This window comes from Larimichthys crocea, chromosome XVI (genome assembly GCF_000972845.2).
Source record: "Larimichthys crocea isolate SSNF chromosome XVI, L_crocea_2.0, whole genome shotgun sequence".
NCBI lineage: Eukaryota > Metazoa > Chordata > Actinopteri > Sciaenidae > Larimichthys > Larimichthys crocea.
The window spans coordinates 8784230-8811719 of record NC_040026.1 but is presented as its reverse complement, the minus strand read 5'-3'; the positions used below and the strand labels follow the sequence as shown (position 1 = coordinate 8811719).

The following is a 27490-nucleotide window of genomic DNA, read 5'->3' as shown; positions in this document are numbered from 1 at the left end:
TTGCTCCCTCGGGATGAATAGGAAGATTTATATTGCGATGACGCAGGATCAGATAATAGGTGCCGAGCGGCAAGTCAGGCAGATAATTTAAAATTGTAAAGATAAAGGGCAGTACAAGAGATTGGGGAAAGAAAAACAAACAAATGTGGAGAGCGGAGAGTCATGCTGTCTTCATTTGAGAGCTGTCGTCAGTGTCTGCATGATCGCACATTCACGCAGTAAGTGGGAAAACTTTGCAACCTGCAGTTGTGTCATGTTTCGATTGTGTGATAGAAAAGTGTGTTGAACTTTGTAAAAGAAAAGCAAGAAACAAGGGATCAAACTTACAAACTTCCTCTTCAGCTTGCCCTTATTGCTACGGGTTGGTTTGCCCTCAACTGCAGTCCCAGGGCTGTAGTCCGAGCCCATGTCCAGGTGGTCATCTGCGGAGACGCTCTTGCGGAGATAGGCAGCTCGCGCCCTGAAGTGAGAAAACGGCGACTGGGAGCGAGGGCGGGCCTCGGAGCACCCACCATGCCCTGGCTCTTCTTCACCCTCCATGTCATCCTCCAAACGCCACAACTCCCCTGGTGAAGTTAGTTGGAAGAACAAAAAGGACAAATGATGGGATTAGGGTACCGTCAGAAAGAAAACAAGAGGAGAACAAGGGTTGGGCGCAGGCGGAGATATATTAGACAGACAGATTAGACAGATAATGAATGTTTGTTTGTGTAGCACAATTATTGTAAACTCACTCAACAGATTGTCAACCGTCATCCACTGGTGACATTCATAAAGTAAAATCTGAGTGTAATTAAGCTTTGTTTTCAGGGGAAATATTTTACACTCAAACATTATTCTGCATTCCTAACAAGTCGATTACGATTCTGTTCGCTGGATAGAAATAACAGCTCATGCAAAATTCAGAGGAACAAATCTGCAGCGACAGTGGCATTTTTCTCTAGCCCTGACAGGATAGCTAAGCGTCCACAATCGCACAACAGAGATGGATGTGTGCTGTCAGGAAATAGTTCAGCTGCACTAACCACAGCTGACTTCCATCACTCTGCATTTCATGTCTGTCAGACGTCCTGTCAGCGCCTGACTAACAGCATTCATAAAAAAAAAAAACCCTCACTAGTCTTTCAGTTACTTACAGCACCTGATGCATGCTGGGTAAACTACAGCAACTCTGTCCATCAAGGCGAGGGACAATTTGCAGCGAAAAAGGCTCATAATGGTTCATGTTCACATATTATTCAAAGACATTCAGTCATTACAGAGTTTGAGTTATTGATGATGTACATGTTCCTCTCATAAATAACAAAATTAAGCTAAGTAGAATGTGAATGCAGGAAACAACATGAAAAAAATTATTTATGCATTTATACATTTGGCAACTTAGAAATGAACCTTTCTGTTTGCTGATAACATCATTACAACGCAGGTGTGGTATTTTCATCTGTTGTGATTTAGGATCTCATACATAAAATAAGAAAGTATTTTTTCATTCATGACGTGTTTTGTATATTCTGCTGAGCTTAATCTGACGCCATCATTAAAAAAAAAAACATTACTGATGCAAACAAATGACACAAAAACATGACATGCTCAGGTTTAGTTGTTGCTTTGTAAAAGTTTGATCTGTCAATCAATTTATAAGTTTTTTGTGTTTTTAATTCATTTTACTAAGCCTTTGGATTTCCTTGTGATGACATACTTTATTAAGCCATTTCAGCAGCAGGTCTTTAGGCAGCAGCTGCTTTTGTGTGTGCTTACAATGACTTTCAGAGTGTGAAATATTACAGTATCAGTTCCAGTGTCTGAGCAGCAGCCAAAATGCATCTGGCTTTTCGAAGCTGAGCTAAATAACACGAGCTCTGAGCCATACCTGTCACTATTATGGTTGTTTAAATATGTGAATGAGGCATACCTGGGTTATTTAACAACTTAAATAAAAACTGAAGAGATAAAGTGATAGGGAGGTAGACGGGGGGCAACGTCATAGTCGATGACAGTGGTTGCTATGCAACAAGGAGCCACACAAGAGCGAAGTCTGTCTCAATTTGATTTGCAACAGAGCAGCAATAGGGCGAGGGAAAACAGGCAAACAGAGTCAGATAGGTAAAGTCAGGACATAAAGCGGGATCACGGGCTAAATAAGATCACAGACAATGTCATGGAGTCCACCATCATTACAAGTAGTAATAATACAGATTGATGGCTGTGGTTGGCTCTGTGCTCTTCCACCAAAGTAGGACATCACAATCTCAAAGTTCAAACAAGAGAGCTGGTGGGACTGTGAAAGGTAAAGAGAGGGAGAGTCTTTAACTTCTGTCTTTAACTTTTATTCAATAACCCAAATAACTGCTCAAGGAGTGTTCAAGGAAAGGACAAACTAATCTGAATCTAGAAAAGACAAATTTGCTCTTATATTAGGCTCACTTTGGCTTTAGGGGAAAAAAAACAATGTCAAAACTGTTTCTATTTTTGATCTTTTAAGATCACTCGTTTCCCATTTGTCCCTATTGTGTTGGACGATTTGCTTTTAGGTCGCAACATCTGATAATTTATTCATTTTCATCATCAATCATTTAACAGTTTGTTTCTGGTAAAATATTTTAAGGGCTGCATGGTAGCTCTGATGTTAGCACACAAAGAAGGATCTGAGTGTTTCCGAATTATACTGTGATAACTTTTTGCTTGTTTGAGTTATTTCCGTAGTCAGTGCCAGATCTGTTGCTGCCTGTCTCTCTGTGAATCCAGTGGGACTATGGTTTATTTCAAGTAAAAGACTTTGCTATATTTTAATAAGATCCCTTTCTCTGATGTTTGCCGCTTCTTTCCTGTCTTTGTAGAGTTACGCAATTATTCTCTCTCAAAAGCTCCACAGACGACTGAGTGCGGTTTCGGGAAACGCAGGGCTGAGGGTGTGTGTGCCTCCCGTGAAATCTTCTTTTGTATCAAACATCACAAATAACGACGATAATAACACAGCATTTTCTTTTATCCCATGACAATTCTCATCCATCTGGCGGTGGTCGGGAGCTTTGATCAAGCCGAGTCGATGCAATGTGAATCAGCAGTTAGAGACCACTGTTGTTTATGACTTGTCAGCATGTGAATGAGGAGGAGGAGTATGTGTAAGGATGTTTAAGGTGAGGCATGTCCTGCTCTGACTCTACATCTGTGCACGACTTGCTGACATATCTGTAGTCTGTCCATGTCTCAGATGTGGTGTTAAAGGGTTGGAGATTACTTTACATGACGCACTTTGGAAAATTATGAGAGCTGCGAGAAAACAGAATCCAATGTTGAATTATCCACTGAGAAATTATGAATGTGTTTAAGCAAACGGTATGTAGGTCACTTTTAAAACTCTGTAAAAGCAAGCGCAAGTTTTCATATCCTGAAGAAAATGTTCAGATGAATATTCTACACCAATTCATCGTTCTAATATTTTACTTTTATTAGTAACTTAAAGGGCCAGTGTGTAGGATTTGATGCCACCTAGCAGCAAAGTAGCCGATTGCAACCAAATGAATACTCTCCCATGCCTCACCCTCTCCTTCCAAGCATGTAGGAAAAACTCTAGCAAATAAATAAAAAGCAAAAGGCCGTATCTAGATTAGTGATTGGAATTTTCCAAATTGGAAACTTTCCTTGGGAATTAATGGGAATAAACTGGGAATTAATGTTAACTGTTTTACTAAATAATTATTAGTTAATTAATTATTAATATTTAACTTGCAAACAGCACATGAAATGCATTTGTACAGTAGATAGCTAGCTGATAAGTTAGATGGTAAATTAGCTAAATCTAGAATAATTTCATTTACCATTTATGATGCTAGCCCATTAATTCCCACTAATTTCCATAGTTCCCATAGAAGTTTCCAATTTGGAATATTTCCAAAATTCCCTAGTTTAACTTCGCATGACATTTTCCTGAAATTTTCCACCCCTTTGCAACTCTAGTGATTGGTTTGTCTTTTCTGGGCTACTGTAGATCTAAAGGACTCATTTTGAGACAGCGGAAACACAACAGTTCTTATTTTCAGGTTTAGCATTTCAGGATTATATCTTACACACTGGACCTTTAATGCATGTTCATTTATTAATGTAATTTAATTACATTTATTAAGAGATTTCGAGGCCCTCTGCAGGGTTTGACTTTCTTCAACACCTACAAATGTTTTCATCCTTCAAAAAAAACAAACAAAAAAAAACACCTCAACCCTCCATTAGATGAAAGCACTCTCTGCCAGCAGGCTGCAGCTTCAGGATTCCCGAAGACAGTCTCCCCTCTCAGGTGAATGGTGTTTGATTTATAGCTAGCTGCTGTGTGCTCTCCATCAGGTGAGACAAATATCAAAGAGGCAAAGTATTTGGCGAAGTTTGTAAGGAAAAAGAAACAGGCTGTGTTCGACATCTCTAAGAACACTTTAGTCTGAGCTTTAGTGGCATCATTCCTCTTGTATCTCCAGCCTGATGTTGTGTATTAAAGTGCATTTGGGGCAGATTCGGGGAGAATTTACTCAGGCTCTGTCAAAATCAGATTAGTGATTTTAGTACGATATTGTGAACAAATGCACAAATAAACAAGCAAAGGAGATTAAAGAATCACACAATTGCAGTCGATTCTACAAAGTCAAACTCTGCTGTTTTGGTGAACGCACATTCCCAAAGCAACGATGACAGAAAAAAAATCAGCTTTACCTGCAGGTGGCAGCGTGCACGCCTTTAGGTGGCTGGTGGCAGCGGGCGGGTTCTTCCTACGAGGAGGACTCCCACCAATGAGATCAGAATGATGGACCCTGGAGACTGTAGGAGACTGGGGGATGCTGGGAAGAGTGCGGGACTTAGCCAGTAGAGGTCTCTGCAGCTTCCTTTCCAGCGACCTGATTGGATAGCATAGATAGGTCATTCTATTTCTGCATTTTAGTGCATCTAACAAAAAAAAACATTCTATTGGTTGTGCAATGGACAATGTTGGATAAATGTTGCTTTGGAAGATTTTCAAGCTATAACTGTGGCAGAACATGTATGCATACACACACTGATAAACACACACTGTTAATAGGCAACAAGAGAGCAGCTGAACTGATCAATAGTGAAATTGCTTCCACCTCAGCATAATAAAGCTGGGGGCAATTTGGAAACCAACCAATATAAAAACATAGTTGTCTTTCATAGCAGTTGATACCGCAAGCTCTCCAGTGGGACTCCAATCAATAGCCACAATCGCAAGATCGGTTTAATAGCAATTTGTGACAAGCACAACACATTCAAATAATCTGCATATATCAATAATGAGACGTGATGTAAATGTTAAACAGCTATCTAATTGTTCTGAGGTGGCTTTTGTATGTAAATGTATTTTCCAAGAGGACAAACACCCCTCGTTTTAAGCCTAAGAAAACATATCCATTTAGGCAAGTAGCTGATACAGAAACAATTACTAGATTTCCAATATTGCATTACAGCAGATGTGATTAGTATTACATAAGCGAACCTGCCCCCTTTCGATGCCAGCTATGATTAAGCTTGATGTGATCAAATTCAGTGAAACGTGGCCAGCATTACAGACATCAGAGCTGGTAGACAATGTCTGACCTCCAGACTCTTGCGTGACAAGTTTGGGCACAGAACACATGATCCCCGGCTGAAAATCAATCGAGGACATGCAAGCTGAGTTCCCCCGGGCTGACGTGTACTGATGGTCTCAGTGAGCTGGGTTTTAGCCTGCGATTTATTTTAGAAAATAAATGTAATGGGTTGGTGTTAAGAGACTTAATTCTCTGGGGTTAGGACACTGCAAATCAATCAAGTTAATCAAGTGTCATTCCCCCTCTCTCTGCCCCCTGCTTCCTGTCTATCTTCAGCTGTACTATCAATAAAAAAAGGCCAAAAAAAAACATTTTGGGAAATATGCTTCTTCACTTTTCTGGCCGAACTTCAGATGAGAAGATTCATCTGTCCATTAAATATGAAGTTGGCGTTAGAAGGCAATCAGCTTATCTTAGCTTAGCACAGAGACTGGAAACAACATGTTATATCTTGTGTTTAATCCGTACGAAATCAAAATGAAAAAACACGTTTTACAGGGAATTATGCGCTACACTATTTCATGGCCAGAAGCGCAGACTTCCTGGAATCTCTACTAGTTGCCTGGCAACCTCATGACGATGACAAGACTCCAGTTTCTCCATTTTCCAATTTTTATGCTAAGCTAAACTCCTTTGTGGTAGTGAGATCATCTAACTCCCTACATGAAGGCAAATACGCATATTCCCTTAAGGTCTAATGTTAAAGAAAACCATGTTGGCATGTACAACTGGCAATACAAATTTACATATCAACATGTTGATGTAAGCTGGCTAATTATATATTCTTTGATCTAGGCACACGATCGCATCTAATCCGTTAAATGCTTGGCTTTACAATAGAAGATCATTAATCAAGTAATTAATTCAAGAATCAAATGTTGCAGCATCAGTCGGTTGTATTACACACTGAACAGCGGCCAGCATGTTTTTAATCTTCAGTAAAACTCTTGTGCGCCCACGTTTGAGTGAAATATTTTCAACTCTCTTGGATGTCTGGCTCAGGATGTATTTTTAGGCAGGCATGGGGCTATTTATCACCAGGGAGCTATCAGGTAAACTGACAGCCAGTTCAGTCAGCACATCCGCAGGCTCGAGAAGTATAGCGCTGACATACAGTATGCCCACTGTCAGGTAGTAAACTACTCCCCTGGTAGAGGAGGTGGGTGTTGCTGCTGTGAATATTTGACCTGGGATCAGTAAATCCCTGAATGAGGTTCAAAGCACAGGCCTCGAGAAGCAGGGCCAGTCTGATGATGAATAATGCTTTTGTATTGCTGGATATCAGAGGAAGAGCTGATAGCGACTGTAACACACACACACACACACACACACACACACACACTTTGATGGTAATAAAAACAGGCAGGTGTCTCACTTACTGACTTGCACGAGCATTTGTCTGAAGCAAACATACATGTATGCACACACTCACCAATCGTTGGCATAAGATGAAATAACTCAGGGTCCATCGGTAAACACACACACACACACAGACACACACACAGACACACACACACACACACACACACAGACAACCACACACAAACACAGTTGGTGGCCTCCCACCAGCACACCATGATGATAACACACTGGGCTGAACAGCCGGCCCAGGCCACTCCGACAATTCGGGTCTAACTCATCCTACAAACCTGTTGCTAAGCGACTCTGTCTACAAAAAACAGGAGGAGAATAGAGGAGAAGAGAGGAGAGGCTAATTTTTGCCTCCCAGCAGCAATATGCATTTTCACAAAAACAATGACTTGCCCTGAGTTGTAAGCATCAAGTGTGCGACATGTTTTCTGTTGCCAAATGTATTATCACTGGTGCTGCAGTCAAGCGGGACAACTCACTTTCTTTGTTAGAGTCTGTGTGTGGCAAAGTGTTTGAGTGTGAGAGAAAAATACTTTGATACTCAGTGTCACACAGAAGATTAAACTTGAAGAATGACAGACAATCAGATACTACAGAGTAGAAAAAAGGAGAGATATGGCAAAAGAATTATGAGACGATGAAGTGATGGTGATGTGTGTAAATCCAGCGACAACCTCCGTGGATGTCACTTGAAGCTGGGTACAAATCAAGTCAATCTCCAGAAGCCCCCATAGTAAAACTTCACAGCAGGAATACACATATTTACAGCCTGGTACAAAAAACAGTTTTGACCTCTATCGCTAATTTCCCTGTTTGTGACTCACCTGTATGAATTATATTATGGCCTAAAGTTCTGCATAATTGAGAGCATGGCTGCTTTGATTGACAGTTGGGTACCATCACAAGTTGAGCAACCAGACTTTTCAGCTACGTTGCATGTCTTTGCCAATTTTTTAATTAGTGGGGAGGCGGCAAGACTGCTAAGATGGCAGCGGCCAGAGTCCCACACTTATGATTACAGTAAACCTATGAGTGATGCATACTATGTGCATATTTTATGCAGTCTATGGAGAAAATACACTTAGTGCATTTCCAGAACAGGTTTATTTGAGGAAAATGCACATGTGAGCAAAACAGGGTTCTGAACATGCTTTTGCGCACTCATCCAGTGGCTCTTTGGTTTCCTCCCTCTATCTTGTTCTGCACTTGATTGATAAAGAGAGCTCGGACTGCAGGCTAAAGCACTTTGCTTTCTACAAGAACAGATTTATTGCAACAGATGTGCGGCCATTTGTATTAGTGACCTATTTTACTGCTAAAAGTAGCGCATGAAACCCCTTGACTGTGAAACTGCAACTGCTGATGTATTTTCCCATCCCTGACACTAAAACCTATTTCTACACGGTTAAGAAGAGTGATTCATTGTGAGTTTATAACCTCAACCTTAACCCGAGCTGCTGTAGCGGTTGTCGCATCGTCATTAAGGCTGGACCGAATAGGAATCCATTTCTAGTAGCTTCTTGTTGAAGGCGGCTGTAGTGAGAACTATCCATGGTGCTGAAACAGCTTGCAATACACGCGCACACACACAGTTGTACACACACACACATGCTCATCAAAGTATCTTTGATGCAAGAGATTTCAGTTCTTTTTGTGATTAAACCATTTTAAGATTTAACACAGACTAAAACAATTCACACAAATGAGAACTATATCACTTCTTTTTATCTTTCTATAAATCTCTAATGAATGTTCCATTTATTAATGTAACGCTCTTCTGTAGCTGGTTAAATAATACATGGTTACCAAACTAATAAGCCTAACATACTGCTTGCTACTCAGCCATTCATCAAAAGTCTTGATCTGTATTATTGAGTTTGACTGCAGATGTGTATTATTCATTTTACTTCTAGTCATGTATTATCTTTTCCCTTCTTGACATTAACGTCTTCACAAAGATGGATATTCATAAAGTTGTAATCTACACCTGTGCAGGGCTTATCAATAATAAATGGGGCCTAAATGCCCCGGGAAACTAAGAGGCCACGTTAGACTATTACATTTTTCGAACTCACTTTTTCGAACAATTGGGCAATTGGTAAAAAATAATTCATGTTTTCTCGCTTACCCCTCAACTCTGGTGAGAGTTGCACATCCACAGTAAAAAAGCAAAGTTTATGAGCGTAAGTGCAAGCGAGCGTTTCCATTATCCTGGAAGCAGGAGTCTACTTGGGTGGCGTTTAGAGGATATGGACAAAACATCATCTGTGTTTGGCACAAGTTTGAGAGCAAGGCGGATAAAACAGGGTTCAGTTTCCGAAAAACATCAGTGAAGTGCGAGAGCCAACATCCTCTTCATCGCTTGTATAGGGGCAAGTAAAAGTTAACTTTGGATAAGTTATTTTCTGTGAATGTGAAAAGAAAACATGTTGAATTGATTGATTGCACTGATAGAGGCCTTTAGATGTCTGAGTAGGGGAAGAATTGGACAAGAGTTTGAGAGAAACAGGACTGACCCTCAGAGACAAAAGGAGATGGACAGATTAACCTCTGTCTTTATCTTTCTGTGACTCAGTAGACACTGGTCTAGAAGTCATCAGACTGAATAGATAGAATGAAGCAGCTTTGAGCAGACAAGAGCAAAGGCCAGCTATTGTCAGCTTGCAGATTTATGCCTCTCCATTACAGAATAATGGACATTAATGTGTTTATTACATTACTAATTTGTCATCCCTCATCGTGAATCATGGGCTGACTAACTTGTCACCATTCATTATGGCTGTATCTCAGAGAGGGCAGAGTATTTGCCTACTCTCTGCAGGAAAAAATGCTGAAATTACAGTATTTGTCGTTTGGAAGTTATGTGCATGTAATTTATAATCATGATCCTTCACGGCAAAAAGCTGTGAGACCTGGAAGGATGTTAATAAGTGAAACGATTTGCACAGTTGGGCTGCTAAAAGCAAATTATGAGAGAACATCCAACACTAATCAAACTAAAAATAATGGCCAGGTTGTTCTAGCTTTTAAATAACATTTAGTTCAAATTAAAAGGTTCCAAATATCTCAATGCAATCCGACAGGTGTGGAAGTTTGACAGCTTTAAGGCCAGCGGGGCAGGTACAGCTCTTGGCGAAGCTAAATTTAGAGACAAGGTCATTTGTTAGTCTCCGTAAATGGTGGCAGGTGTCATGGGTACTTTCAAGACAATGCTTAGAATGTTGGAGAGAGGTGATTACAAGGCCATGAACCTGTTTTATATTCAGTCACACCCTTTCTATGTACATAAGACATACATGCATCTTAGGAAAACACAAATATCTAGGCCTATATCTGCAGTAAGTGGTGACTTTTCTTTGCTTTTTTTTTTTCTCTGCTCCAATTCAGTCAGAGACAAAGAAAGCAGAGTTCAGCTGTCCTGGTTCAACATCTACAAACAGACTTACTGCAACTCAGATCCCTTAACCCCCTCTAGCTCCTTCTTGGTGGATGTCAAAGTACAGAGAGAAGAGGTATGAGTGAGGGAATAACAAGAATAAAAAAAACAAAACACCAAACAAGAACGACTAAAGTCTGAAGCAAGAAAAGACAAGAAAAGATGGAGGGGTGTGGGAAGAGTGTGCCTTGTGTGAGCGAGACAGTGAGTGGGAGAGGCCAAGACAAAGACACTGCGGGGATGAGAGAGATGCTGGATTTGTAATAGCAGGGAATCAGAGAGCTTTTTTGGTACCACATGTCCACCCACGTTCACACTTGTACTGTGAGTGAATGATATGAGATTTGATGGACATTATTTCAAAGTCTAGAGTAGTGGCAGCAGTGGGAGTTCATTACACTATTGTGATTTGTACTTTTCATCCTGGTTATATAATTTAGCATCAGCTCGCAAGCGATGTAATGGAATTATAAAACTTGAAGGTTCATTTGTCGAAGGTCACGGTTACCAATTATAAGGACGGAAAGGCGAAAAAGAGAAACGCAGGACTTCTGTGAAGCTTTTTTTTGCTCAAATAGCTGGCAAAGCAAATTCCATCTTCTTCTGAATTTAGGATGCTGACTGTGCTGTAAAGGAGCTTGCTAGAACTTAGTAAAGAGATGCAAATTAAGTTTGCAGGGTGTGAACAGCTTCTGGGGGTTGTCGTGGAAGGTACAATTTCTAAATCCATCCAAGAAAGATGCATGACAAGACACAGAGGAAATTTACAATCACACAGCATCTCATTCAGTGACTGTGATTTAGGAATGTAGGTTCAGGTCAAGAGGAGACAGGAAATGAAACAAGTCAAACGCGTACTTCAAAAGTCATTTTAAATATAACTACTCTGGCTGTAGAGCTGCCTGTGGACTAACTCTGCTGCTGCTTCAAATCCCCAGATTGTCTGGGAAATAGGGAGTGTAAAACCTGAAACATTTCCCCAGAAACCCTTAGATTCTCTGCAGCTCAATAATCAACAGTAGAGAGTTGTGGCTGTCACTGGGAAGCTCCCAGTGTGTATGAGTGGGACAGTATGAAATATGGGAGATGGAAAGGGAACGTGCACAAGGTAGACTTTCTGCCTGCCCTTCTCATCTATATGGAGAATGTCGATCCTCTCTCATCCTGTTTCTATCTATAGAAAAGCCTCCGTATTCAACGATGCATCAGTGGGAAGAATCCATAGTAGCCGGCGTCATGCCTGACAGCACACATCTACTGCACCTCCACACTTATGTAACACAATGTTTGCAGACACATGCACGCAGGCGAGCTCATGTATACAAACACCTGTATGCCTGACAGTCCGGTCTGTGTGAAGACACACAGGAAAACACTGATCAAGCCTGCATTTTTATTCAAATATATTTAACAAGTAAACATAAACATTAAATGCATGAAAACATTTGGTCGCGCAGAAGGAGACACACAGGGACGTGACAATGTATGTTCACAGCCAGCCAGGTGCCTGAGCATACCTGTGCACAGACACAGACACACATTGACACACACAAACACAAAGGTTACCTGGCCTCTGCCACAGTGCAGCAGTAACTCCCACTGCGTTGTGAGCTCCTGCCCACTCGCAGATCCTCTTGAGACTTACGCCGATTAAAGTAGTCTGTGAGTTTTCCAAAACTCGCCATCTTTCCTCTCTTCTCACCTCCACCTTAGTGTCCTTTTGTCTTTCTTTTTCCCTTTGACCCTCTTGAAATAAAAAAAAATAAATAATGTTTCTGGGTCTGTTCTCCAGAGCTCCTTGGCAGACGAACTCCTGACTCACAGTCTACCTTCTACCTGGATTCGGTAGCGTGGCTCAGAGTCACCCGCGGGTCCGAGTCTCCCTGTTCTCCCTCATCACTCTTGTTGCACAGCACTTAATGTGCAGAGGAACGAGCTGAACCACACTCTGCCTTTCCTTTGCCTCTCTCCCCCTCTTTTCGATCGGTCGCCGCTGAGCATGGAACGCACACACACACACACACACACACTCACGCAGAGTCTCTCAAAATAGTAACGTTTGTAACTGCCTACCAATCGACACAGCAGGGGGAGAGACCCCTCACTGGAGACCAAACAAGAAGGAGGAGAGAGAGGTGGAGGCTGAGCGTCGGTCTTCTTGTGAGCTGGTGGGAGAATATGAGCTGCTATGATGGTTGTATCTAAGCCCACCCCCCTCTTTCTCTCTCTATGTCTCCCCCTGTTTTTTTAGCGCATATTGTCTGTGTTGCTCTCTCTCCCTCCTCGTCTCTTTCCCTCTCTCGTACGTGAATTCTTTCACACGAGCGTTCGAGCTCTCTGTGAGCACACACACATAAAAGCTGGAGAGCAGGTGGCAATGGATGTGCTTTATGTGTGCATCACCCTGTCTCGCTCTCTCTCTCTCTCTCTCGCGCTGTCTCTCTCTCTTCACATCACACACACACACACAAATTCGCACACAGACTCACATTCAACCTGAAGTGCACCTGCTCCTCAAACCTTAGCTTCCTCCCTGCTTGTGTGTCTACGTGTTTGTCTGTCTGTGTGTGTGTGTTGTGCAGAAGGATAGCTCTCTCTCTTTAACTCTAATTTCATCAATAGTGAAAAACAAGCAGAGAGGTTTGGCCAGAATGACCGGCTGGTGGCCCCTGTGGAGTGAATCCACTCCGCAGAATAAAAGAGGATGATGGGAAGACGGAGGCAGTGAGGGAATGAGGGAAGAACAGAAGGGAAGCGCATGAGGAAGGAGGGAAAGGAGGTATAGAGGGAGGGCACTTTGTGAAGAGCTCATTAGTGAGTGAGTGAGTGTGAGTGTGTGTCTGTGTGTGTATGTGTGGCTCCCTCCCACACATCCAGACACCATACATACAGGCATTCCTCTGTCTATTCGCCGAAACAGGTGACCATGTCTTCTTCTTCTTCTTCTCTCTCTCCCTTCCTGCTTTCGCTGTCAAAATCTCTTCCACCCTCCGTTTACCTCTCCATCCCCTCCAGCTGCCTGCTCCTCCTCCCTATTCATCTGTCTCCCTCCATATGCTTCCCCTTTTCTATACGCTCTTACTCTCCATACGAACAGGCAGAGGGCGGCTTCTGAATCACGTGCATCAAGCTGATTTGAAAAAGGTAAGCACCAAGGCCCAAATGTGAAATGAAGTATACTATATACATACACAGGCCCTCATACATGCAACAGGCTCAGGACCCACATTTCAAGAAATAACATCCCACTGCAGTTTTCACCTTAATTTGACCATTTTCATATCCACTGACAAGAAAATATGGCTTTGATGGAAGCAACCATGTCCATGGGCAGTATTCATTAGAGGACTTATCTGGGGCAGTGCCAGTTCACTGCTGTAATTGGCTGTAAATGGACTGTACTTAGATGGCGTCTTATGACCACTCAAAGCACTTTCACACTACATCTCTCATTCACACATATTCACACACTGATGGCATTGGCTGCCATGCAAGGTGCCAGCTGCTCATCCGTTTTTGGGAGCTAACCATCGTTTGGGGTTCAATGTCTTGCCTGAGGACATTTCGACATGCAGACCGGAAGAGACAGGGACTGAACCGCTCTACCTCCTGAGTCACAGCCGCCCTGCGTCAGAGTCTATAAAGGGAAGACCAATGCAGAGTGTCTTAAACCTGCATTCTTTCTAATGGCCTGCAGGGAGCAGCACACTTGGCTGCAAAAATAAGGCAGATTGTATAGATGAACCTATGTTTATTGGTTTATTACCTCAATAAACAGCTTCCTCGTGGGTTTATGGTCTTTTTCAGTTTTTGTAAAAAATTAAATAGAAATAATAAATAAATAAAAATGGAAACTGATACATCTGTCATGCATGTGTTATGCCTTCCATGTGATTACATGCTGTTTTAAGACCAGCTCTTGACTCGCGTCACTTTGTTGATTGTAAGTGTCAGAAACCTGACACTTTAAACCACAGTGAATAATGCAATCAATGAATCGCTGCATCGCTGGACTAGACGCTGATAATACATGTTAAATGGCACAGCTATCTCACTGTGATTACAGGTATTGATAGCTGCTACGTAATAGAGACAGGAAGACAAATATTCATCAAGATACGATCACACCGGCAAGATAAAACATATTCAAGTTAAAAGTTATGGGTAATGCTGTTTCAATGATTTTTTTTTAATTTACAGATTATTTGTGTGTGTGTGTGTGTGTGTGTGTGTGTGTGTGTGTGTGTAATGCGTGTGTTTCTGCTGTGCTGTGATCCCACGCTGCAGCTAATGTTGTGTGAAAGGTGTGGGCTGTGTGAGCTTTGCAGGTTCCTGTGCTAAAGAGTTCAGTGTATTGATCAGCCTCCCCTCCCCAGCTCCCCACTGATCTGAGATGCAGTACGGTTTGACTATATTGCCCAGGAGGCATAGTAATATTTTGAGTTCCTGGTTAGAAAGAGCAGGGAGGAGAGAGAGAGAGAGAGCACCGAAGAACAGATAGAGACAAATTAGGTGAACACAGTGTAATATTAATGATTCTTCGAGCCTCTGCTTTCCTTTTCCTTGCTGACGCTACAATTTTATTCTTCAGTAGACCTGCAGTGTTACAGCAGTAGGTACATATGCATCTACAGAACAGATTCATCAGTATTATGTATGTGCTTCTGCATTTTAATACTCTGCACGATTCCTGTACATTTATCGCACTGCGGATTAATTCGAAAACAATTTGGAAACTTTATCGACAGACCCACATATTCCCCTTTTTTCTCAGCCATACAGTGAACATAATGTGAATGCTTGAGAGGAATGTTTCTGTTTTCTTAGCACTAGGATAAAAAATAATACAATGTTTTGTATGCCACACTGCTGTTCCTGTGATAGAGGCTGAAAAAATATTCTCATTCTCTTCATACTCCATACACCTAGGACAAAAAGCCTATGGTTATGCATAACACTGAGGTACAGCTTGAATATTCCTATGAGTCTTATTTTGAAATGCTTTCATCAATCCCGAGATCCTTGTGTGAGAGAAAAGTCTTATCTCACACCTTTTTTTAGGCGGGGAAAATAAAACTTTGACTGATAAATGAGGCCGCCTGGAGAGATGGAAGAGGAAGAGTCAGGGAGACAGAAAGAGATGAAGTTCAAAGGATGGAGGGAGACAGTGGAAGAGTGAATCTTGACAACAACAAAAAAATGGATATAGCAGCAATAGAGTACCCGACAAACCTCTGAGGGGACTATTAACTATTGACAGGCCGTGCCTCTTTTTGACTTTATTCTGTATTTGGCTCTAAAATGTTTTTTGCATATGAATAAATCATATACCACTATCTTTCTTTCTATGGCTATTTTCATTGAAACACAAAACATCCACAAGACTTGGCTTGAGAAAGCTGCTGACACTGAACCAAAGATGGAGATGAGATCATCTGTGGACAGTCACCAAAAAGTAAAAAAGCTGAGTAATTCAATCAAGATAAATTATGATCTATGACTTATTTATTAAATCAGCTGTCAAAACACACAGCAAGTGGTGGCGCACTCCATTCGGGAATATTGCCACAACAGCAATCTGACAAACGATAAGCTATCACACACTTTTTTCTCTTCACAATTTGTAATGTGTAACAGTCCCTGTCACTGCTGACCCCTGCGTTGGTCTGGGAAGGATAAAGTGTTCATCCTCTTCATGTGACACCAGCTGTCTCACAGGCGAACTACAGAAGTGGAGCTGCTAGTGCATTCACCAGAACATGATGTTCTACCAGCATTCGACAAACAGATGCTGCCAGGAATTGAAATGGGTCCCTCCAGTGGTGGGCAAGTGTTTTACATCTAAGTATTTGTACCTTTGTATTGGTACTGCACATATGTTGCCCATTAGGTAACAAATCATATTTAACTTGTGGCACACTGACGGTGGCGAGGAACATTTACTGTTTTGTGCTCAATCTGCAGACACCTTGATACGTTATTCCACTGCACAGTTCATTTGACAGGAGAGAAACAGCCAGCCATGGAGAAAGTGAGAGACAGTTTAAGAAAGCTTCTTCCTGTAATTACTGCCTCAACACTCAGCTGCTTTCCCCTGCTGGGATTAGGCAGACAGGACACACACACACACAGAAACTATTCACAGTAAAATGAACACCGTCACTTTAGAGCACACACCGGAAGAAATCTTTTACATCCTCGTGAAATGATAAGCACCCTCCAAAGAACCAGACACACACTCAGACACACCGCACGCTAAGCATGAACACTGGTCTTTATGAGTCATCATCAGCAAAGGCCTCAGGATAATCTCTCCCTCTGTGCTGATGTGTGTGAGGCTTTGACGTCCGTGCCTCTCCTCCTGCCTGTGACCATGTCATCACCTCATTTTACTTTTTTTTTTTTGGCTTTTATTACTCATCTTCAGTCATTTGCTGCTTTAGCTCTAAATCTCTTCTCTCTGCTGTCTATAACTTAAGTCTGCCATCAGCACCTCTTTGATCATTATCCCATAAATACCTGGTATTACTTCTGCTCTTGGAGTTGCATATAGCTGCAAACAGTACGTAAAGTAACGCAGAAAGGTTTAATTGGTACAACACAGCAACCATCTACACTTGTTATAGCAATAAAATCATTTGTTACAAAAACTAGCAGTGGAAGAACTTATGAATTAATCAATGAATCAAAACATTTCCTGTCCTGTTCCGGTAGATCATCCATCCTACGCATATTACTACGTGGACAGTAACTTGGCCTTTCAGCAGCTTTCAATTCAGGTTCACAGAGAATTGTTAAGAATTATTGACATGTGTCTATGCATGTGTGTGTGTGTGCGCGCAGTACTTTTTGCATCCAGCTCAAGGGGTGATCAGAGAGGAACAGCTGGGTCTCACATGATGGCATATTTTTCTCAGGAACGAGAAATTCACTTTCACGTACACCTAACTAACTAAAAACTAATGCTAAAATGTTTTACTGAGTGAAACAATACCGTGTTCTTAGAAAAGAAACTAAAATTGGAGCCCTATGTGTGTGTGTGTTGACTGAGATTAAGGCATTTTCTACATGACTGTGAGTTAACTGCCTTCACAAAATGTTGTGCTTGTAATTTCTAAAACCTCCTCTGAACTTCTTTAATCTTGCTCCCGACAAATACCCTCCGTTTTATAATACATTTTTAAAAACATAACAACAACCAAGACTAATAAAACTAAACTAAACCGAAGCTAAACGTTTTTTCCCATAATAAAAAATTCAACTGTAACCCGCAAACACACTCAAAAGGTGTGTGACTGTTGTAAAACAATGATTTGCTTTTTTCATGCAACATAAAAATTGACGCATCACAGCAGGTATAATTCATTAACAATGGCTGTAATCCATGGTCAGAAAACTTGCATTGTTAATGTTATGTTATCAGATACACCTGCACTTTTCCTGCAAAAGCGAGCTGAAATGCCTTGTATTAAAAAGGCCAAAATGTCAACACCCAGAAAATGTCAATTAAATCCACTTTGCATTTGGTGGAATACGTTTAGGTATTTATAGAGGACTGGATGTCAGCTGTAGATCACAGTGAAGAATTATGGTCAAATGATCTTTTCAAGTGTTGCATAAGAAGCGGTGGTAGGAGATACTGATGGTTGGAGAGAGAAGGAGCTTTTTCACAACCAAACCAAACACAGCCAAAGACTCACAAGTGATGATACAAGCTGACACTTCCTTTCAAGCTGTGTCCTTTGCGTCTCGCTCGTGTTACTTTATCACTTTTCACACATAACATGTAAAGATGCTCCTTTTCTTCGCTTGTCAAAGGTGTTTTATCGTGTTGAATTCCATTTTCTATTAGCACTTATGTGCACCATTCAGTGCTTTTATAACAAACTGCATTACCACTCACAGTAGTAATATAACACTAAATAAGAGTCTACTCTCGTGCTGTAACCAATGGCAGCCTGGAAGATAAGAAGAAAATCATGTTAGAAAATAGTGGTGTACGAATCTGTATGGGTGTATGTATGTTCTTGTGTCTTTTTTTTTTAAATGATATATGTTTTATTGGTTCTTATTCAGATATTTATCTAACTGCTTTATATCATTATGTTTTTTTTTAAATGACTGTTGCCTATACCATGTTCTTAAATTTTTTCTTGCTTTTGTTTGGCTTTGTTGCTATTTTGTTGAGTTGTGTTGAGTTGAGTTTCCTGTATATCCTTGTCTGTCAAAGCACTTTAAAAACTATTATCAATATTAATACTACTATATAAAGCAGCATGCTTTGGAAAATTGCTAACAGTAATGTATTTTTGTTTTTGTTTTTGTTTTTTGAGACCCAAAAACTCTTCATTAGTATAATTTCAATTTAACATATGACATATATGAGGCATACTAATACAGTATATAATTAGCAAGTAATAGAAATAATACTACTTACTATGCTTAAGTATACTATTGTTGTTGTTTTGCATGTCTTTGTTTTTGGGATAAGGATATAAAGATCCTCAGTATACTATTATGCTTGTATGTTTACCTATTTGCTGGTTATTGCACACTGGTTTTTGAAAAAAAAAACATATTTAAAAACAACAATAACCCCACTCTGACCCCACGTCTGTATCTTACTCTGACACAAGCTTTTTACACAATGTAGGTACCATAAAGTACCATAATCTCTGCTAATGTTATATCAATGTTTAAAGTTTTTTTTTTTAGAAAGCTGAAAGAATGTGAGTTTCAAGGGAAACTGTGCTCCACCTTTGCACATCAGCTGTGTGTCGACTTTCTCTACAACAGTTTGGTTGACCCCTGCTGAAAACGGCGCATTAGAGAAAATACTTTAGGCGTTTACCGTCTAAAATTACGGGCATCCCTTCAATCTCTCTCTCCAATTTATGAATTTCAGCTTCACAAAAAGGCTCTGGATATTGTCAGGGATGATTCACATCCAGCATCTTATGAAGCAATGCCCTCGGGGAGGAGATACAGAAAGCTTTGTTTTAAATGTGAGAGCTTCAAAAGAAGATGATTGCCTCGGGCTGTTCAGTACCTTTGGCACTTTAAGGTACCTGTGTGTCAAGCTTGTTGTCTGAACTTATATATGGTGTTTTGTGTATTTTCAATAACTTGTTATATCTATATGTTGCACCGTCATCAATTTCTTAAAACTTTTGCTGTAATGGTAACAAAGTTATCTCAGCTCAACGTGAGCTACATTTGTAAAACTTACAGCACTGCTCTTTAAAAGAGTGCTGTTCTATAAATACCTTCACACACTGACACACAGGTAAGCACGCACCACAGTGGAATAGCCATATTTCTCTAAATTAATCATCTTCAAAGAGAAAAAATGGAAACGTTCTGCATGTGGGACTTGGAACCATATGGCTTTGTTTCTCTTTCTCTCCCTCCATTACTTATCTACCTGTGTATCCACCTCTTCCTCCCTCACTCTGTAACATCACTCTGCCGTGACCCATCTGTTTAATGCTAGTCAGATACACTGCTTCTGATCCCGAGGGTTGGACTGAATAAAAGATTAAGAGTAAGTACTGGCTACTGAATTTAAGCTTGTCTTTAACTCCAAAAACCCTGACCTCTAAAAATGCTGAGGAATCGTTCGTTCCTGTATGCAAGGTAAAACTGTTCAGTTAAAACTTATGTCCAATAAAAAACTGAAGCATATAAAAATGCAATTCATACAGTACATGATAGACTTGAAGGGTTTGGTGAATGTAAATCTTCCCCCTCCTTCTCTTGAAAGCTCCTCTTCTCAGTAGTGGTTTTAAAGCTTAATCCCCAAGCGATCAGAGAGGTAATCAATTCCTCTTGGAGGTGGGGGTCAGTCAGGTGTTAAGGTGTAGCACACACAAACTAAAGCTGCAAGTTGGTTTAATTAATGGAAAAGATCGTCATTCACTGGGCTCAAGCTGGCATGTCGGTGAGCATCCAGTGTCCTTGAGCAACAGCGACTGTTTTTTACTGAACATTTACTATAATTTCATACATTAACATCACTGCTAATACATATTTTATATAAAGCATGCAGAAGTGTTTTTTTAATTATTTTTCCACCTTCCAAGCAGTTGCAGGATTTCACTCATTTCACCATGGAAAGAAATAAACTTGCAACAATGATGAAAGTCGTGTCTCTCACCGAGCATATCTGCTAGAGTAATGTGCTATATACTGCCACGGGTCATTTTCTGTAACTTCTGATGGAAAAATTCAATACATCTTTGAGACATGGACCACTAGAGGGCAACTATTCCTTCCCCAGAATGCACTGTCTTTCTTCTTTCTGCCTCTCTCTGTCAATCAAGTGACTGACACTCAACACTGTTTTTACTGCTCGTCTTTGTTTTTCTCTCACATGAACATCTCACAGGATCATTTAACTCACTCCAGTGTTGTCCTTACACACACAACACACACACACACACACACACGGTTTAGATAAAAGACAACCACTGTTTCTGTTTTTGCACATGTCTGATGTCCAGCCGATGGCCCTCCATGATTCATTATTCAGCGGTTCAGTTAGATTTGAGCTGCGCTGTGTCAGTCCGCATTGTCATCATTGTCTGGAGAGTGATTAGGCTGCTGCTGCTGCTGCTCTATGTATTTGTGTGTGCATACATATGGAGGCGGTGTATTCGGTGTGAGATGAGTGCTCCTCCAGTGGTGGTAGCAAATTGTGTGCTTGAATAAGGGTCCACACAAATATTCACACACCAGTAGGTACAGTGTAATGACAAGAGAGAGATAACAGGGGAACAATACAAGGGATGTGTTCGTCTCCAGGCGCGAGAGCACATGTGAGTGTTTGTAGGTTTCGACAAAGATCACGTCTATGTGCTGACGCAGATATGACACCTTGCAGCTATGCTCGAAGAATCAGTCGCAGCCGTGCACGCACACGCTATTCCTTGTGAGGCCAGGAACGCATAGCGATGAGCTCGACATAAACAGGAACCTCGAGGACTGAACTGTGACATGGATCAGAAGAATAAACGGGCCCGGGAGTGGAAAAACAAGCAGTGCAGACGTTGCCATTAGTCAAAAAGGCCTGAACCTGTGGCTTTGACAAGAAAGCTTTAAGTGTTCCCTGAAGTATTCGCTACTTTTCAAATGATATGTTCATTTAACGTGGAGTCTGTGTGTTTTGCAGGACTAGAGGAGGGTTTTTCTGTCTGCCGTTTGGTTACAGTGAGAACGTGTACTGTGTTATTGTTACTAAAATAGCGATTTGGGGTAAAAAAGCTGCAGCATGTAACCCACAAAGAAGGCACTGAGAGCTGGAAGACCCATGGATCATCTTCCACATTAAATCCACATAAATTGCTGCAGTGAAAAAGGCTACAAGAACTAATATCAACTTATTTGTGCACCCTGGCATTCTCTCAGTCTGACAGCTCAGCCCCAAACGACCAATTAGGGCCCTTCTAGTTACCTGCTCACTGCGACAGAGAGTATTTATCCAGCTCATCAATGTGAAGATTAAGAAATAAGCACTTGCACAACATGACTAATACACACACAAAGACACAAAGCATGCAAGAGACTAATGATATTATACATTCAGTGACTCCTTGTGCCCCATCTGTGTTTGTATTAATGTTTCATTCGTCACACGCCTCTACAGTATATGACTTTGTGTTTTGAAGATTCTGACTTCCAGATAACAGCTCTCTAACTTCAAACCCCCCCTGCATCTGGTTTCCTTGAAACGCTGATATACTGTGTAAAGTCTCCTAATAGACTATGGCCATTACCTCTTCAAATGGCTTAGACCTCAATTTCCCTACACTGATTTCTTTGTACGCGGTGTGAATAAATCTAATGGCAGAGCCCTTGATCAGATTGCTGCCAGCTTAACCTCGGTGGAAGTAATTCAATCCGTAGAAAAAAAGGGGACTGGGGAATTTGCTGTGGCCAGCTGTTCCAGACAAATTATACTGATGTGAGCAGAGACAAAGAAGGAAACTAACAAGCTATTAAAAGCTTTCAAATAGAGCAGCACGATCCTTTATTTGTTGCCCAAGGCGGCCATATTTAAACCTTAGATTAAGCTCTGCAAACAGACTTCATATCAGTTTATAGACAGTCCATAAAACTCATCGACCGCTGCTACAGTATTCAGTGAATGATGACACAACAGAACCATCAGTCACATGAAATCTAGCACTGCTTAAGTCCCTGACACCATGACGATGATGATGACACTTTTATTTTCCCAAAGGGGGGACATGAATCATCAATCTAACACACTTTTAGGAATCCTACTACAAAACCCAACAGCTTAAAAAACGTCAAACTAAAAAAAAGACCCCAATACTTGAATCAAATGTTTGCTAAAACTGCTTTTTAAAATATTGTTTGATTTGAAACGAAAAGCGGAACTCTTGTTCCAGGCCATGTACAGTATGTCTTAATGCAAACCCTACTATAAACATGTATCTTTATATTTGGCATTCAGAGTGCACATGATGAGCTTCGATGCTAAATATTATTGATAATCGATTGTTAGATTGACAGAAAATTAATCGGAAACCATTTTGATAGTTGATAGTCAATCGTTTAAATCATTCACTTGTTTCCACTGCGTCAAATGTGAGGATTCGCTTTATTTTCTGTGTTTTGTCATTGTTCTTTGAATATTATTGGGTTCTGGCTCAATAAAACATGAACATTTTATTGTTTGCCAATTTTTGGCATCACGTTAGGCTCTCAGTCAGTTTCTGCATTTCTGATGAAAATAATTATTATCCACTGCACTACATGACTTGTGTTAACTTTCATCCAATTTTGTTGTAAGTTTGTGTACAAATAATTCCAACTCTAGTCAATGTGAATTTCCTTTAATATTCTGATTACATGTCACTCATTATTGCAGTTTTTGTTGATAGGGATGTTTTTTGGGTTTTGAGCATTCTTGGAAAACATGCAAGGGAAGGAAAACACCCCTGAGGCATCTATGTGCTATATTTAACTGTGATTTAATGTCAACCTATAAATCAGTTGCATGGCATCCCATAGGAATAACTGATTGACATTTCCTTTTACCACTATATGACAATTGTATTATGTGACCTTCTCTTGGTCCCCTTTGCGTAATTGCTGCAACAATGCTGTCGCAACCCCTGGATTTAAATATCAAGCCATCGCAGGATGCGTCATGCGATATTAAGCAGTATAATCTAATACTGAGCCACACTTTCTTCTGCAACATCTGACTGATTTCATTATGCAAGTTCTATTTTTATGTGTGTCTGTCTCTCAGGAGTTTAGGTGATGTGATGTGAAAAGATGTGATGCGGCACAAACATTATCACTCACTGCATCAAATTTAGATGTTTAAAATATGATTTTTTTTTTACTACAAATTGAGTAACATCAATCAAATAATAAATATCCGTCCTTAAAAGAAATATCAGCACAACACTGAATTCACATGGAGATAATAATATAATAACATTCACTGTGAACTCAACCTTTCATGTTTGAAACTAATGCTCATGTCTCCCTCTAGTGGTTGAATACGTACCAATCTGAACTGACCACCAAACATCAGAACCGTCCTCATCATTATGCTTGGCTTTGCCTTTCCGAGGCTGCGTCAACAGAACAGTAATTGGAATGCATCGAGTGTCAAACAATTACAGATTGTGCTTTTTTCCGCTCTTCTATCTGAAAAAGACAAACTCTGTTCCAATTATTACAAATAATGGTGTGTGTCTACGTGTGTGAGCGGTGTACCTGAACACAAAAAGAGGGAGTAAGGACAGATTTTGTCTAACAACAGAGAACGTGTGTACTTGTGTGCGCGTGTGTATAACTACTACTAAGCATGAGTGTGTGTGTGTGTGTACTTGCTTGGGGGGTGCATTTATAGCCCCTTTTCTTGTTGCTATGACTCACCAGTGAGTCACAGGCCAGAGAGAAGAGCGGACTTGCGCAAGTCAGGAACCCCTCTCTGCCACTTCACTGTTCGACACGGTGCGCGGCAGGTCGGCTGCGTAACCTCATCATTAAGAGAAAGCTATTCACGTTGGCATAGGAGCCAGAGGGTGTTGGATAATGAGAAGGATGATTCAAACTCACTGATGTGTCACGGCCAATATGAGACATAAGGGGCGGATGGGTGGGGGTAGTACTGATATACAGTTAATGAATGGTTTCACTTGACAGGCTGAGGTGTAGCAAGTAGGAGGGCAAGCATGTAGGCACGCATCCCTTCCTAGGCACAGTCACAGGTATGAATTATACATGTTGCACCTCCTCGTGCCGCTGAGAGATAGAGTGAAGTGACAAGTGAGGAGTACGTGATTCATACACATGCAGCAACTGCGCACACAACCTCTGGAAACACAATGCCTATTCTGTTCCTGCTATCTGCAGACGTAGGGAAGAGAGACTTGGCAAGAAGAAGAGCCAAGAAGATACAACTCTCTGGCTCCTATCACACTCTGCTGAGCCACAGCAGCACCGACAAAGAGGGGAAAGGATATGTTTGCAAAGGAAGCTACTAGGTGTAGAAAGAAGAAAAGCAGGTTTTGCGCGAGAATAGCAACACATAATCAAAGCAAAAGATAGATGGATAGATGGACGTAATATAGAATATATCAGCAGCCCAGCAATGTTGATGAGAAAAGTCCCTTCACAAAGGAGGACTGGAGGTATGTGGGGTAAGATAAATCAGCTCCCCATCCCCCAGCAGAAGGAGGTTGTATCATGCAGACAGTTTGATTATCACTCCTCCGTGGCATTTGTCCTAGACTGTTTTTTTTTCCCCCCTTTCTGCTGACTCACTGCTTTAAAAGAAGAACACAGAATGGGAATGTTTGTTTTTGTGTGCGCAAAGTTTACATATAATTGTGTGCCTCCAAGGATCTGTGTGTGCAACTGCTACCAAAGTATTCTTGTTTTATTCATGCTTACACGTGGGTGTCTTTGTATTCCCTGCTTTAGTGTGAGACTGCGTGTCTAAAATCTCAAAAAAAAAACTCTTTTTTTGCATTCTGGATGATGAGAAGTTTTGCTAAAAAAAATAGAAAATAACAGGCTTTTTTCAAAATGCCCAGACATGCTTGGCTGTAAACGTTCTTCAAACACCTCATCAACCTGTTTTTACAAAAACAGCGAGAAGCAGGTCGGAGAAACACAAAGCATCTGTTTGGATCGCACCGGCTGCCAAAAGAGTTGTCCATAAAGAACAAGTGCGATTGAGCTTCTTTTTAATTTCTGTCAAGATGTTGTATTTCAAAACAGACGGAGAGTCCCTTTTAAACATCCTCACCTTGCCTTTAGGCCAGTGCTGTATAAAGTCCTCACTGCTTTCATGCTTTTATAAAAGAAATGGTTTTAGGTTAAGTTATATATATATATAAAGTTGAAACTACAGGGTAGAAAGGCCTGCAATGTTTCTGCCAAGTCATATTTTTAAAATATCCAAAGAGACCCAGTGGGCTGAAGTAATTTGCAATCTGCTGGTAAATATAGCTGAAATCCTTCTCCAGTGGGCAACAACAGTTCCAGGAAGCCCAGAAATAGAGACAGGAAGTTCATTTAGTAAACACAATGAGTTAACAAACCGTGTAAAGACTACTGTGGAAATAAGAGAAACACGGGCATAATCTGTCTTACTCTATGAGTTGCTCCATTCCAGCACCCCGGGGCTCCAGTGGCTCCCCAGGTTTGGGTCCTGTAGTCCTCCTCTTACAGTGTGACTCCTGGTTTCTACCTGAGAACACACACACACACACACACACACACACACACACACACGTGTGTTAGCACACACCTACAACTATGTGAAAGAGAAGGAAATGATGAATAAGCAGGTGTGGTATGCTATCTTTCTCTCATTCATCGGAACCATCAGTCATTTTAAAAAGCGGAGGTTTGTGGAAACACACAGGACGTACAATCACTCAAACCGCAGCCTTGTCTTTTGTCCGTCCTCTACGTCTGTCACTCTCTGTCTGTCTCTTTAAGGGCCTCTGCAGGCCTCTCAGATCTTGAGGTGTTGAGTTTCAAAGTTGTCTCCATACTGTGTGATTTATGACGGAAACAGAGCTGGCCTTGGTTTCCCTGCTGTCTCTCACTTCCCTGTATGTATTCAAAAGGACTATCCGGGATCCCGTCCCTCTACTTAGACATGTAAAGAATTTAAAGAAGCACCGAAGCAAATAAATGTTGTGAGATTTTTCAAGTTCTTGACGTCTTTGTCAATTCATCCAGACAAATTCCATTGGTTTATGTATACTTGAACAGCTGTGACACTGATTGATTTTTTTAAAATGTGCTTCATGGCATAGATTTATTATCTTCTTCACACACACACACACACACACACACACACACACACACAAATAACCTGATTCACTTTGTGCATGAAAGCTGCTTTCCGCTTAAGAACACATTCAACACATGAGAAAGACTTAATCATTGCCACAAACCTTTCGCCCATGACACCGACCTATTTCTCACTCGGAGGAAAAACGCACCACGAATCTAATTAATATTATTCATGTTAATGTGGAGCAATTATGCAGAGCTGTGGCACCTGGATAAACTGTGTACGGGTGGTGACACCTCTCTCGCCCCAAGCCTGCATGTTAATTAAGCAAAACATCTGGCGAGAACGGAAACATACTGTCGGGTTGAACCAACGGGACACTCCCTTGATCCCAAAGTGCTGAATGTTTTGGAAGGTGAAATTCAGTTACGTTTGGGATGCGCGTATCTCTTTGAGCCAAGATTTGCTGCAGTCAGAATTGATAAGCAGCCAATCCCAGCTTTCAGTGATTTGATAGAGAAACCCTGGCAAAGCAGAGACAGCGGATGTTGACAGAGTGTGCTGCACTGTGCTGCAAGGTCAATGCAAGCTAAGTGCATTTTACTCGATGTGCTCCGTGCTGTGCAAGAACACTGACTGATTAAGCTGACGAAGCATTCGGTTTTTTATCAGAATGAAATGACAAACACGACTTCTGTTGAAATGATTAGCTCGTTAATGGATCGAAAGAAAATTAATCCGGCATTTTCTCTATTTAATATCTTTGTAAATATTATTTATGTTGGGGTTTTTGAC

General features: G+C 41.0%; 1 protein-coding gene across 2 annotated transcripts in view; it reads right to left on the bottom strand.

Annotated features, from left to right (window-relative positions):
* Nucleotides 1–27490, bottom strand: part of ankfn1b (ankyrin repeat and fibronectin type III domain containing 1b) — a 122561-nt gene that overhangs the window by 91808 nt on the left and 3263 nt on the right. Inside the window, exons 2-4 of one of the 2 annotated variants that reach the window (XM_010733081.3) lie at nucleotides 26041–26137; nucleotides 4699–4880; nucleotides 328–566 (exon numbers count right to left, since the gene is read on the bottom strand). In XM_010733081.3, the coding sequence (XP_010731383.2) occupies nucleotides 328–566; nucleotides 4699–4880; nucleotides 26041–26057 (438 nt within the window). In that variant the 5' untranslated portion in view covers nucleotides 26058–26137. Of the gene's footprint in view, nucleotides 1–327; nucleotides 567–4698; nucleotides 4881–11961; nucleotides 12772–26040; nucleotides 26138–27490 lie in introns of those variants that run through there. The other variant, XM_019268311.2, reaches the window with a different exon arrangement.